Genomic DNA, 12,500 nt, shown 5'->3' on the forward strand with positions numbered 1-12,500 from the left:
CTCTCTCTCTCCCTCTCCCTCTCCCTCTCTCTCTATCTCTCCCTCTCCCTCTCCCTCTCTCTCTCTCTCTCTCTCCCTCTCCCTCTCTCTCTCCTCTCTCTCTCTCTCTCTCTCTCTCTCTCTCTCTCTCCCTCTCCCTCTCTCTCTCCCTCTCCCTCTCCCTCTCCCTCTCTCCCTCTCCCTCCCCCTCTCTCTCTCCCTCTCTCTCTCTCCCTCTCCCTCTCTCTCTCCCTCTCCCTCTCCCTCTCTCTCTCTCTCTCTCTCCCTCTCCCTCTCCCTCTCTCTCTCCCTCTCTCTCTCCCTCTCCCTCCTTCTCGACATTGCCATTCATCTCCCATCATGTAGCCTAGCCTTGACTCAGTGCTGGCCTGTTTGTGGTTAATATCCTGCAGTATTTGTTTGTCTTTGCCCAGCCCTGCCGGTCAGTGGCTGATGTGTTTAATGAGGGAGGGTGGGGGAGTTTGAGTTGCTCTGTAAACCTGCTGTCTTCTCCCCTGAAGACAAAACACTCATGTGGGTTTGCACTCCCTCACAGACAGGCCTGGTGAACCACACCATGATCCAATCACTGACGGCACTGTCTGTCAGACTCACCTCCCTCTGTCTGTGGATCCACTGCCTGTCTTTTCACTCACCACTCCTGATCTTCTATCACTTAACTACATCATTCTCATCTTGGTTTTTTTTCCTTGTTTCGTTCGTATGTTTTTTCCCGTATGTTTTTTTTTGCATACACGCAAACCGTTCTACTCTTCCTCGTTGTGCCTCTAGTCTCTCACTCCTTTCACTCGTTCTCTCATCCCCTCTCTTCTTTTTCCATCCCTTGTATTGTCACCCCTTTTCTCTCACTCTCAAACTAAAGTGGAGGCTCTCTCTAGTGGAAAATCACCACTTTCTTTCCCTCTCCCTGTGCCCCGAGCCCTCATCAGAAGTTGGGCAGTGATTGCTACTCGTGTTGGGTATTCGGCCTTTGTTTTTACTGCACTTGAGAGTGTGTGTAATCTTCCCCTGGTTCACTGTCAAGTGGTTCAAGTGTCTGCACTGACCCTCGCTGACAGAGTTGTAGCCTCGGAGTGCTCCGTGTCCACCCTCAACAACCCCTGTTCTAGGGGCTAATCCAAAATCACATCTCTCCTCTCGGGATGAGGATTGTAAGCACAGGTAAGCCTTGAGAGGAAATCAAGGCCATTTTGTGCTCCGTATCAGATTCCAGCAGCGCTGGTCTCTGGGAAAGTCATCAGTGTGATCCGTCCGGGTGTGTATTTACAAGATGGCATCTGTCCATTTGGAATGTTTACATAGTCCTAACAAGAGGATCCAATACTCTCCCCCTTGTGTTAAAAAAAGGGAGCCGAATTTACAGCCATGCTGCTTGAAGCCGATTGGGTTTTTTTTCTAGCAAATATCAGAAATAATCAAAGCAATGGCTCGACAGACAAAGACCTCCTTTGTTTTCACGGCTCTGCATCTTTTCTTGTCATAATGAGGACATAGCTATTTATATGCACAGCCATGCTCATGGGCAGCACTTCAAGTCCGCTAAGTAAGACAGAGATAGGCAATCATGTGCAATAGAGTCATGCACGGCAGGAGCCAAGGGGCCGTAATCTGTAACATTAAATGAAAAAGTAAAAGAGAAAGAAAAAAAACGCCCCATTTTGTTTTACTCTGCCAGGCCTCGGGGAAAAAAAACCTTGGCTGCCCATTAGCGGCAGCGCTGGTGCATGTCTGTAGTAATGCATGGGCGGCTCATTGCAGCGTGACTCAGTGTCCGCGGGACTGACGGAGGAGCTGGATTGATCCTGGCACCTCACACTGATCAGCCAAGCCAAGGGCAGAGCACGTCTCCATTACTGGTTGTGCCAAGCTTCTTTTTCTTTTCTTTTTTCTCTCTCTCTCTTTTTTTTCTTTTTTTGAAATGACAACTTTAGTACAATTCTCCTTGGGCAGTACCCTTGTGTAAACCCGACTCCCTACGTGCATAACTTGTGCCAGTGGTACATATTATGACTTTGTTAGGCAATTTTGGGCTCTCCAGGGTTTTCTAAGTATTTTTATTACTCTCTGTCTCGCTCGTTCTCTCTCATTCTATTTCTTTCCCGCTTCAACAGAAACCAGCGCTCACAGTGACAGTGACACAACAACGCACTGTTTCCGTGGCCGTGGCGAGGGGTATCGCGGGGACGTGGGAGTGAGTCCTGGCGGCCTGACCTGCCAGCGCTGGGACTCGCAGTTCCCCCACCAACACTCATTCACCCCCCAGAACTATCACTGCAAGTAAGGAACACTCACCACCTGTCAGCACTACCCAGACACTGTCTGTGTTTTTGCTTCTATGTGACATACAGTCACATTACAAAACAACTGACCATTGCAAAATAGGGCTGACCAATATCCATCAATTATTTAATTCATATTGGCCACCTGTCACACCCTGGAATATTGATGTCTTTGTGTCTGTGTGTGTGTGTGTCTGTGTGTGTCTGTGTGTGTGTCTGTGTGACTGTGTGTCTGTGTGTGAACTCAGAGACCTACGGGAGAACTACTGTAGGAATCCTGATGGCCGTGACCTTCCATGGTGCTTCACGACAGACCCTAACATTCCAGTGGCATATTGCAGCAACATCCCCCACTGTGGAGTGGAGGGCTCCGAACCACAAGGTGAGATCCTAATCCTTTAAACCTTTAAAGGTAAGATCCTAACCCTTTAAACCTTTTACGGATGTCTTCATTTATTACTGGACCACTGTACTACTGCTTAGTGAAGGATAATATAGTCATTGATTTATGATCACTTGAAGAAATAAAAATCAGATCGAGTAAAAGATTCACATGTAGGACATAAACAGAAATGAAGGCAACTATAATGAAGGCCATTCTCTTCCTTCATGCATGATCTCAGTACAAGCACAAAGAAAACATAAAGCTTCTCTTCATCATGTATTTGTGTTCCTAATGCCAAATTGGGGTGGACATCGCTAACATCTGTTGGTCTGTTAGCATATTTCCCTTCCTGCCAATTAGTTGGGCAGAGGTAGAAGCAACTGAAGTAAAGGCCTACATGTTGAAAATGATGTTGTGAAAGTACATATTAAAACTGGCTGTCCCTAAAGTGATGCAGCCTATTTAACACCTCATCACTCCGTATAGTTCCCCCATAAAAACTACTTGAAGGGAGCCTTGATCATGCTTTTAGTGTCTTTGCTTGCAATGCTTGCAAAATTCCTCCCAAGAAATGATTCACGACAACAGAGAGACCGAGAGTCTCACGACTTTTGAAGTTCAGTTCTCTTTTGCATATCAAAACCTATTCTGCAGAAAAAAAAAAACCATTTGCTTTAAACTTTTTTCCCCTCCTAATTCTCTTTAAAATTCTCTCTTGAATAGCTGTATGGCAAGAGAATGACTTCTTTTTTTTTTTACTTTCCCCTTGTAATCTGCCTTATTGGCACAGGGCGCCTTGCAATCCCTGAAGTAATGTCTATATAACCTCCAATAGTGGCTGTTTGAAGGGGGCTTAGTTTGAGGCTGTTTGCTGTGTGGGGAATGAGCTGCCAGGGCTCCGACATGGAGCAGCTGTAACTTCAGTTAAATGAGCGGCGCACCTTACAGCGGTGCAAAGGGGAGGTGTATTACACGCCTCGCTGCCGACGCTGATTCCTCCATACGTCTGTGTGGGGAGGCTGTGCGCAGGGCTGCCTCCCGGTGCCTCCTGTTGGGCTTCTGATGACTGTCACATGTCCCTGTAGCTGCGGTATTTTTACAGCTGTAGGTCGTTTGTTTTTTGCTGTGACAATGAAGTATAGACGGGCCGAGTGTTTTCAGGGTGGCTGGGTTATATGGCTGCTGCTGTTAACCAACGATCTTCTGCAGGGTCATGTTATGTCTTCTTTCCTTGACCTCTGTGACCTATTTTTTTCCCCCAGGTTGTTATGAGGGCAACGGAGAGTCGTACAGAGGAACCGTGTCCATGACCAGGTCGGGCATTCCTTGCGACACGTGGAAAGGCCGCTCTGAGAGGTAAGGCGGAATGCGAGGAGATCTCCCTCCGACAGGGTTTAACGCAATCCAGTGGAATCAACTGGAATGTGCGAAAGCTGTAATTGTTATTAAACATTAAGTTGTAATGGTACAAGTGAGCTATATACCTTGATGTAGACAGAGACAGAGGTTGAGATTTCAGCGTATTCACGCCATGAGAGCAAACTGATACACATTGTACATCAGAAGGGGTTCAGGGACTTCAAGATATCCAGCTTCACCTATACGCATATAGATTTTGGTATCCATGGAAACAGAGTGACTGGGTGTGCTTGAATTGCCGACGTCCGTTGCATATTCTCAAGGACAAAACTCCCATGTTGTCTCTGTGGGCCGTTCTCTTTAATACTAAATGACTCTCTGAGGAAGCCTCAGACATTGACACAGTAATATTGTATGTGGGGCTGTTGGGAGAGCTTGAAGGCAAAAATGGATTTGCTCCTTTTCATTGCAAAAGTTCTTTACCATGCATTTATAATTGAACAGCAAGGTTTAACCTGTAAAATATCACACTTCATATTTGAAGGCAGTTTTATTTCCTTTTCCTTCACTCTAAGGCTAAGTGTTTACTTGGTTTAAGAACAAGACTGACTATTTCCTCTCCTTGAGATTCTCAGTAACACCTGTTCCCCTGTGTATAGGCATGATCTCACCATCACTTTAAAGCACGTGCAGGGAAAATAACTCTGGCATTTCCCAAATAACTCCTCTGTTTTTATGAACATGCACAAGGTCACGGGGTCATCCACCATGGAGCAGCAAGAGAAAGCCCAGAGGTGCTCTGTCTGTCAGAGCGTATTTGTCCAAGTTGAAAAAATAAGACTCTTACAGTTTTCTGGTGGGAGGGAAGAAAAAGTTTTTTTTTTTTTCTACAACAGCAGACTGACTCAGTTTTTTTTGTGGGGCAAGGGGCTTAATTGATGTATGAGTGTGGTCGTTAGCATGACTCAATTCCCTGAGTATTACTTGGGGCAGGAACGCAGCTGGGCGGCTGTGCTTTAGACTGTGACCTTTGACCCCTAGCTGCCCAGCTCACCCCCTCCCCCCCCCCCGCCACGAGCACATCAAAGCCTGCCAGCTTCCCCGTTTGGCTCACACCCGATGCTCACAGGTCAGAGGTCAGAGGTCACTCTCAGGGAACCCTCACAGGTGGCATGTTTGTGTTAGTGTTGAAGGAGAGAAACAGAAAAAAGGGAAAGAGAGGGAGAGGGCGAGAAAGAGAGAGAAAGAAAGGGAGAAAGAGGGAGAGAGAAAGATAACACAAGAAGTATCATCACTGTGAAATGATTTGGCCGACAGACAGCCTTCCCTGCTCTGAATTCCCATCTGTTATCACCCAGAGGCGGGTGTGGCCGGGGCTTTAGGGAATGTGTAGCATGCTGCACCGCGCTCTGGAGAGGGGGGGGGGGTCTGTGCGCGTGGGAGAGGGGATCCGCGGCGTAGGTGGGCATGTTTCTGAGTAATGTCTCCTCGCTCACTAGAACTCCCCCACCCTAACCCCAATCAACCACACAGACCCTCCCCTCCACGCCTCCTCCCCACCCCACCCCACTCCACCCCAGCCCTGGGCTCCTGCCAAGGCTGATGGGAAAGGCCGAGCATGTGACCCCTCCAACCCTGCCGCCAAAACCTCCGGGCCAAACTACATGTGTACCCAAGCGATTTACACTCTCTTATTTGGACAATCCCCCCCCCCCCCCCCCCCCCCTCTGTTTTCCATACCACTGCCTTTTTAGTCCAGTGTGGGAGTTTGTCCCATCAGAGAATAATGTCTCATGTCTTAATAGTCCTATTTCCCTGTATCATACATTGATGGCATTTGAAGTAATGATGTGTAATGTAAAGCAATATGTCACCCTGCCATTGGACGCCCAGCAATTTATTCCAGCCATCTAATCATTTCTATATTTAACCCACTCGTGGTTGGGAAAGAACATATAGTGCTCTGTGCTGATCTCCAGTCAGTAGACACTCAAACAATATTAATGATTACGTTAATACTAGCAGAGAAGCACTCATCTGAATCGTGTTTTTCTATGAACTGTACTTGTGTGGTCCATTGCGCATCAATGCACAGATGATCAATCTACTCCTCGCAGGTATTGATTAGTCTTAGTCTTCCACACGTGCACTCTGTGCCTGTCTTTGATGGGGTGCGTATCTGTCTTGTCTTGTCTTAGTACCACCAAGAGCGCGGATGCGGCGGTGCTGAGCGTTGACCCTGAGAAGAGCTACTGCAGGAATCCAGATGGCGATAAGCACGGGCCCTGGTGTTACACCAACAACTCCTTCATCCGATGGGACTACTGCATGTGCAAGCCCTGTGAGTGGATGCAACACGGTGGCCACAGTGGGGGTGCAAGTGCATGACAGTGATATTTACATTTACATTTAGTCATTTAGCAGACGCTTTTATCCAAAGCGACTTACATATGTGCGACTTACAATGTATACACATTTTACATTTACACTGATGGCACACTGCACATCAGGAGCAATTAGGGGTTCAGTGCCTTGCTCAAGGACGCTTCGACAGGGAATCGAACAAGCAACCTTCTGATTACTAAACGACTTCTCTACCCCCTGTACCACTGCCACTGCTGTGGTTGATTGTACACAGTTTATATGCCAGTAGGAAATGATTAGCATCTGATCTTTGTGTTGGAGCCTTAAGCCCCAAAAAAAGCCATGCCTAATGATAATCGCGTTAACTTTACCCCAATATGCAAAAAAATAATGAGCTGTAATGAAACAATAATAATTTGAATTTGAATATGCAAAAAAAAGCTAAGACAAAGGACATGTCATTGACCAGGTCTCTTGATTTTCTGACCACTTAGACTGGCTGTGCAGGTGAAAATGTTGAGGTTACTGCAGGGAAGTCCAGGTGGTTTTGACTGCCACCACCACGCTGTTTCTCTAAATCGGAGCTTTAGAGTGTGTGAAGGATCTTCACGGTCGTATATCAACAACAGCAGCAGGAGCAGGCATGGGGTTAAGTTGTCCCATATGCTCTTGCAGCTCTGCATTTCCCTCCACACTCCTTCCAGGTTGTTTGGTCCTGTGGTCGGGAAATTGTATATTTTCAGAGCCTGGCATTCAGTTCAGGACTCACTAAAGGACTTTAAGTCCGATTGAAACGATCGAGGCCTGAGTGGCTTTGTTCAGTGCTTCAATGTAAATGTTCATTAGAAAGATCTGTATTCATCTTATTTTCTTGACTTTTTTACTTCTCCTGCTTTGACTCCTTCGCTGCAGTCACCTCCATTCCTAAATCAATGCTATCGTTCTCATTTCAGGTGAAACTTCAATCAACAGTCTCCCACAAAACAGTGAGTTTGCTCCGAAAGAAACATTACAGCTCATTTGATCAGCGCAACGCTGCCTCTTCTCATCCACTGCCTTTTGTAACAGCTTAATCTAACTTTAATGAGAAAGAAAATTCAGTTTGAAATGGCTTTGGTAGCGGTCCAGTCTAGCGTTCTGAGTGCAGATGTTCTGATTTAGCCTTGTTCTCATAAATGTCCTTTTTGCTTTGTGTTGTTGAAGTTGAAGCTCCCAAGGCGGCGTGTGTCATTCATAAAGCGGTCCGTATCGTGGGAGGGGGCCCTGCCCCGCCCAGGGAGGGTAGTTGGATGGTCAGCATTCAGAAAGGGTGAGACATTTTTGTTTTGGTTATCCTGTCATCATGGGTTTTTGTCATCAGATTGGGTTCTCATGTAACCCCGTTGTAATATAGGTTAGAGGCCTGGGAGTGCTGGTGCTATCAGATGTTTCCAGTCGTGTCCAATTACCTGACGTGTGTGTGTGTCGTGTGTGTGCTTGTGTGCATGTATTTGTGTGTATGCGGGTCAATGGTTTCTGTGTGTGTGTGTGTGTGTGTGTGTGTGTGTGTGTGTGTGCGTGTGTGTGCGTTCTGTCTTTTGGCATGATTAGGGACAGTCACTGGTGTGGAGGGTCCCTGATTCGCGAACATTGGGTGCTGACTGATCGGCAGTGTTTCTCCTCCTGGTGAGTCTCTCTCTCTCTCTCTCTCTCTCTCTCTCTCTCTCTCTCTCTCTCTCTCTCTCTCTCGCTTTTGTATGTGCAGCATCTGGGATGATGATGATGTCATGTCTGTAACTTGTCAGTAGTCGGCCAGACCCAAGAGGTCACATAGCTGTCATCTCTAGTGAATTGTCTCACATTTGTATATCAGCCCTTAAATCAGACCTGTAGGTGGCGTGGAAAATTCCACATAGACTTACATAGGTATCACTCTCTTCTGCATGCGCATCGAAAGACACTGTAATGCAACACAAGGCCAACACATTGCATGCATGCATGCTGTGAAGCATTCTTGAAGAGCTACATGGGGTGTTGTTTGCATAGTAAGTGCCTACATTGATTTCAGTTTAGCCATGGCTGGGGAGTTGGAGAATAATATTTTGGATAATGGACCATGACGCCGTTTGGTCAGAAATACCATCAGGCTGAATTCTGAGTGGTTTGATAACATTACGATATTCCTGACGTCGCAACATTCCTCCTCCACAGCGTGCCTGATTTGACTGAATACAAGGTGATATTGGGAGTCGCTCACCTCAATGAGTCTGTGCAGACCGAGCTCCCACGACAGGAAGTGAGGATCTCCTACATCCTGTGTGGCCCTGAAGGTTCTGGACTGGCCATGCTGCGGCTCACACAGTAAGGACTTCCTGTGCAGCTGGTGTTGACTGTCTCTCTTAAATATTCGAAATATTTCACATTTCCTCCAGGGGTCCTCTCTCCTGCTCCTGCTTCCTCTCCTCCTCCTCCTCCTCGTCCTCCTCACCGCTGCCTCGCTCTGTCGTGTGTTTGCCATCTTCCCATACTCCCATCAGTGGCTCTCTTGATTAGCAGAGCACACCTGATACAGCTAATCAGACCTGTTATAATTGCCGTGATTTCAGTCGGGTGTGCTTGGAGCAGGGGTACATGAATGTTTACTTTATTTATTAAATAAATCATCTCTGAAAAATTCATAAAAACTGTCATCACTCTCTCTCTTTCTCTCTCTCTCTCTCTGTCTCTCTACAGGCCTGCTCTCGCAGCACCAAACATTAGGCTTATCCAGCTGCCTGTAGCAGGCTGTGCTATCCCTGAGGGCACAATGTGCACTATGTATGGCTGGGGAGAGACCAAAGGTAAATAAAATATGCGATAAATAATATCACAACCTTTGTACTCGTACTTGATTTATGTGGCATACATCACATCACATCTGGCACAGAAATGTGTGTTGATGGATGTAACACAGTCTTGTGAGGTAGAGTTGTGTGTGTGTTGATGACTGTAACACAGTCTTGTGAGGTAGAGTTGTGTGTTGACTGTAACACAGTCTTGTGGGGTAGAGTTGTGTGTTGATGACTGTAACACAGTCTTGTGAGGTAGAGTTGTGTGTTGATGGATGTAACACAGTCTTGTGAGGTAGAGGTGTGTGTTGATTAATGTAACACAGTCTTGTGGGGTAGAGTTGTGTGTTGATGAATGTAACACAGTCTTGTGGGGTAGAGTTGTGTGTTGATGGATGTAACACAGTCTTGTGGGGTAGAGTTGTGTGTGTGTTGATGAATGTAACACAGTCTTGTGGGGTAGAGTTGTGTGTGTGTTGATGAATGTAACACAGTCTTGTGGGGTAGAGTTGTGTGTTGATGGATGTAACACAGTCTTGTGAGGTAGAGTTGTGTGTTGATTAATGTAACACAGTCTTGTGGGGTAGAGTTGTGTGTTGATTAATGTAACGCAGTCTTGTGGGGTAGAGTTGTGTGTTGATTAATGTAACACAGTCTTGTGAGGTAGAGTTGTGTGTTGATTAATGTAACACAGTCTTGTGGGGTAGAGTTGTGTGTTGATGGATGTAACACAGTCTTGTGGGGTAGAGTTGTGTGTGTGTTGATGACTGTAACACAGTCTTGTGAGGTAGAGTTGTGTGTTGATGGATGTAACACAGTCTTGTGAGGTAGAGGTGTGTGTTGATTAATGTAACACAGTCTTGTGAGGTAGAGTTGTGTGTTGATTAATGTAACACAGTCTTGTGAGGTAGAGTTGTGTGTTGATTAATGTAACACAGTCTTATGGGGTAGAGTTGTGTGTTGTTGACTGTAACACAGTCTTGTGGGGTAGAGTTGTGTGTTGACTGTAACACAGTCTTGTGGGGTAGAGTTGTGTGTTGACTGTAACACAGTCTTGTGGGGTAGAGTTGTGTGTTGATTAATGTAACACAGTCTTGTGGGGTAGAGTTGATTAATGTAACACAGTCTTGTGAGGTAGAGTTGTGTGTTGACTGTAACACAGTCTTGTGGGGTAGAGTTGTGTGTTGACTGTAACACAGTCTTGTGGGGTAGAGTTGTGTGTTGACTGTAACACAGTCTTGTGGGGTAGAGTTGGGGTGCGGTGTTGTCCATGTATTACATGCTGAATGCTGAACATGTTGATCTGCTCTCAGGCACTGGCCATGAGGATGTGCTCAAGACGGTGAAACTGCCAATCGTCAGCAACCAGAAGTGCAGAGAGAACCACCGTGGGAGCCTGCAAATAGGCGACAATAAAATGTGTGCTGGCGGACGCAAAGACGAGGGTGTATGTGAGGTGAGTTTACCACAAGTGTGGGTTTAGAGCTTTCAAATGACCTAGAAAAGGGTTGATTTATCTACTTTTGTTTTTGACCCATGTTACCGGTATGCCCAGTTACTGGAAGGCTGTTGTTTTCTCTGTAGTCAAAGTTTAATGCAACATGACTGTATGATGAATACATTGCCCAAGGGTACAGAGTTGTTTTGATTAACTACACAGACACAGACATACACACAAATCCACATACACACACACACACACCACACTGTTATCACACTCACACAACAAATATATTTCAAAAGCCAAGCCGAGTTTGACCCAAAAACTCATATTGGTATCATTTGGCAATCATATATACAAAGTGTGTGGTCTGTGTAATCTACTGATTGTGATTAAGATGTGGAGGATGAGAGACATTGTCCTTGGCATGTTCCAGTTATTGGAAAATAAGACCTAGAATGTTTGCTCTACCCTTCAAAATCTGTTTGTTGCATACAGCCAATATTTGGTAAATGGTGGTAAATATTTCCAAATAGTGTCACTATTACATTCAGATTCGGCAAAATAAGTATTCTTATTCAGACTCTTTGTTATACAACTTTATATAACAACTAGTGTCGTTGTTTACATCAGTTGTGTCCTGGTTGTGTGCCAACAGAGAGACTACGGTGGCTCATTGGTGTGTGAAGACCGTGGGATTAAAGTCATCATCGGTGTAAGTGTCCATGGCAGAGGCTGCGCCCGCCACAATCGCCCCGGGATCTTCGTCAATGTTGCGTTCTACGCCAACTGGATCCATAAAGTGTACAGACACTACCCTGAACAGAACTACTGAAAGTGTTTGAATAATCAGCAACGAAATTTGAGTTGGAATGAACTCAAAAACTTCCTGACATGACATGACATTCTTCAAGGTTAAACCTTGAAGCCACGAGGGCCTGACGTGAACAGTGTGAATGGACTCCCAGTGATGTAACACTAACAACAGCAACGGCCTCAAGCACCACACGGGATCGTGGTCCACCAAGAACACACTGATCCCTGCAAGATTCTGAACCACTGGACCTGTGATCGTCATTGACCAAGATCAGAATCCTACTTAATCTGGAACTTTGTACCACAGCTGTAGGTCATCTGTATGCCACCTCTGTCGGTGCAGACAAGTGAGTGTGTGTGTGTGTGTGTGTGTGTGTGTTGTGTGTGTGTGTGTGTGTGTGTGTGTGTGTGTGTGTGTGTGTGTGTGTGTGTGTGTGTGTGTGTCTGTGTGTGCGGAGAGGAGAGGCGATTGATAAGATCAGTAAGCCTGGATTCCGTTTGCGTCTCTGTGTCCAGGAGGTGCCCTCTAAAGGGAGATCAGTGGATTTGATACGGCTTTTACCAGGCCTCGGCTAGGAAGTGCTCTGGGCATTCCACCCACCAAGGCCTCAACAAAAGCTCTATCCAATCCACCGTAATAAGTTCTTACGGTGGCAGTCAGGCTGAGTTCTACAAAAGTACTCGGATGTTTGTCGGCCTCTGGAATATTATCTCCTGAAACTACTTGAATTGTTTATGGAACGGTGAGGTGATTGCTCTGTGGGTTTTTGTTTAGTTTTTTTTTTTTTTTTTTTTTGAGTCGGCTGGGGCGTTTATTCGGCTCCCGCTGTACAGCACTCTGCTACACAAACAGTAAAGAGTTTTTACTTTCAGGCTCAGATATCCAGTGTTGTAATGTTGTAATAACATCATGTTATATGTACTACACAGCGTGTTATAAAGCCTGCATAAGCCTGTGGTAATGTCACTATAGCAGCGCCTCATAACACCAGGATATCTATAAAAAAAAACAATGTATTATAACAGTATCTTAAGCAGCTGTAGATAAT

At 45.9% G+C, this 12,500-nt stretch overlaps 1 protein-coding gene across 1 annotated transcript in view; it reads left to right on the top strand.

Annotated features, from left to right (window-relative positions):
• LOC105910388 (hepatocyte growth factor) overlaps positions 1–12,500 on the top strand; it is a 27,596-nt gene that overhangs the window by 14,225 nt on the left and 871 nt on the right. Inside the window, exons 8-18 of the mRNA XM_031565374.2 lie at positions 2,112–2,277; positions 2,528–2,661; positions 3,927–4,020; positions 6,222–6,364; positions 7,341–7,373; positions 7,591–7,696; positions 7,978–8,052; positions 8,578–8,727; positions 9,100–9,206; positions 10,508–10,650; positions 11,294–12,500. The exon at positions 11,294–12,500 is cut by the window's right edge and continues 871 nt beyond it. Coding sequence (XP_031421234.1) covers positions 2,112–2,277; positions 2,528–2,661; positions 3,927–4,020; positions 6,222–6,364; positions 7,341–7,373; positions 7,591–7,696; positions 7,978–8,052; positions 8,578–8,727; positions 9,100–9,206; positions 10,508–10,650; positions 11,294–11,470 — 1,328 coding nt within the window. The 3' untranslated portion in view covers positions 11,471–12,500. The remainder of the gene's footprint in view (positions 1–2,111; positions 2,278–2,527; positions 2,662–3,926; positions 4,021–6,221; positions 6,365–7,340; positions 7,374–7,590; positions 7,697–7,977; positions 8,053–8,577; positions 8,728–9,099; positions 9,207–10,507; positions 10,651–11,293) is intronic.

Source organism: Clupea harengus, chromosome 3 (assembly GCF_900700415.2).
Source record: "Clupea harengus chromosome 3, Ch_v2.0.2, whole genome shotgun sequence".
In the NCBI taxonomy this organism is placed as follows: Eukaryota; Metazoa; Chordata; class Actinopteri; order Clupeiformes; family Clupeidae; genus Clupea; species Clupea harengus.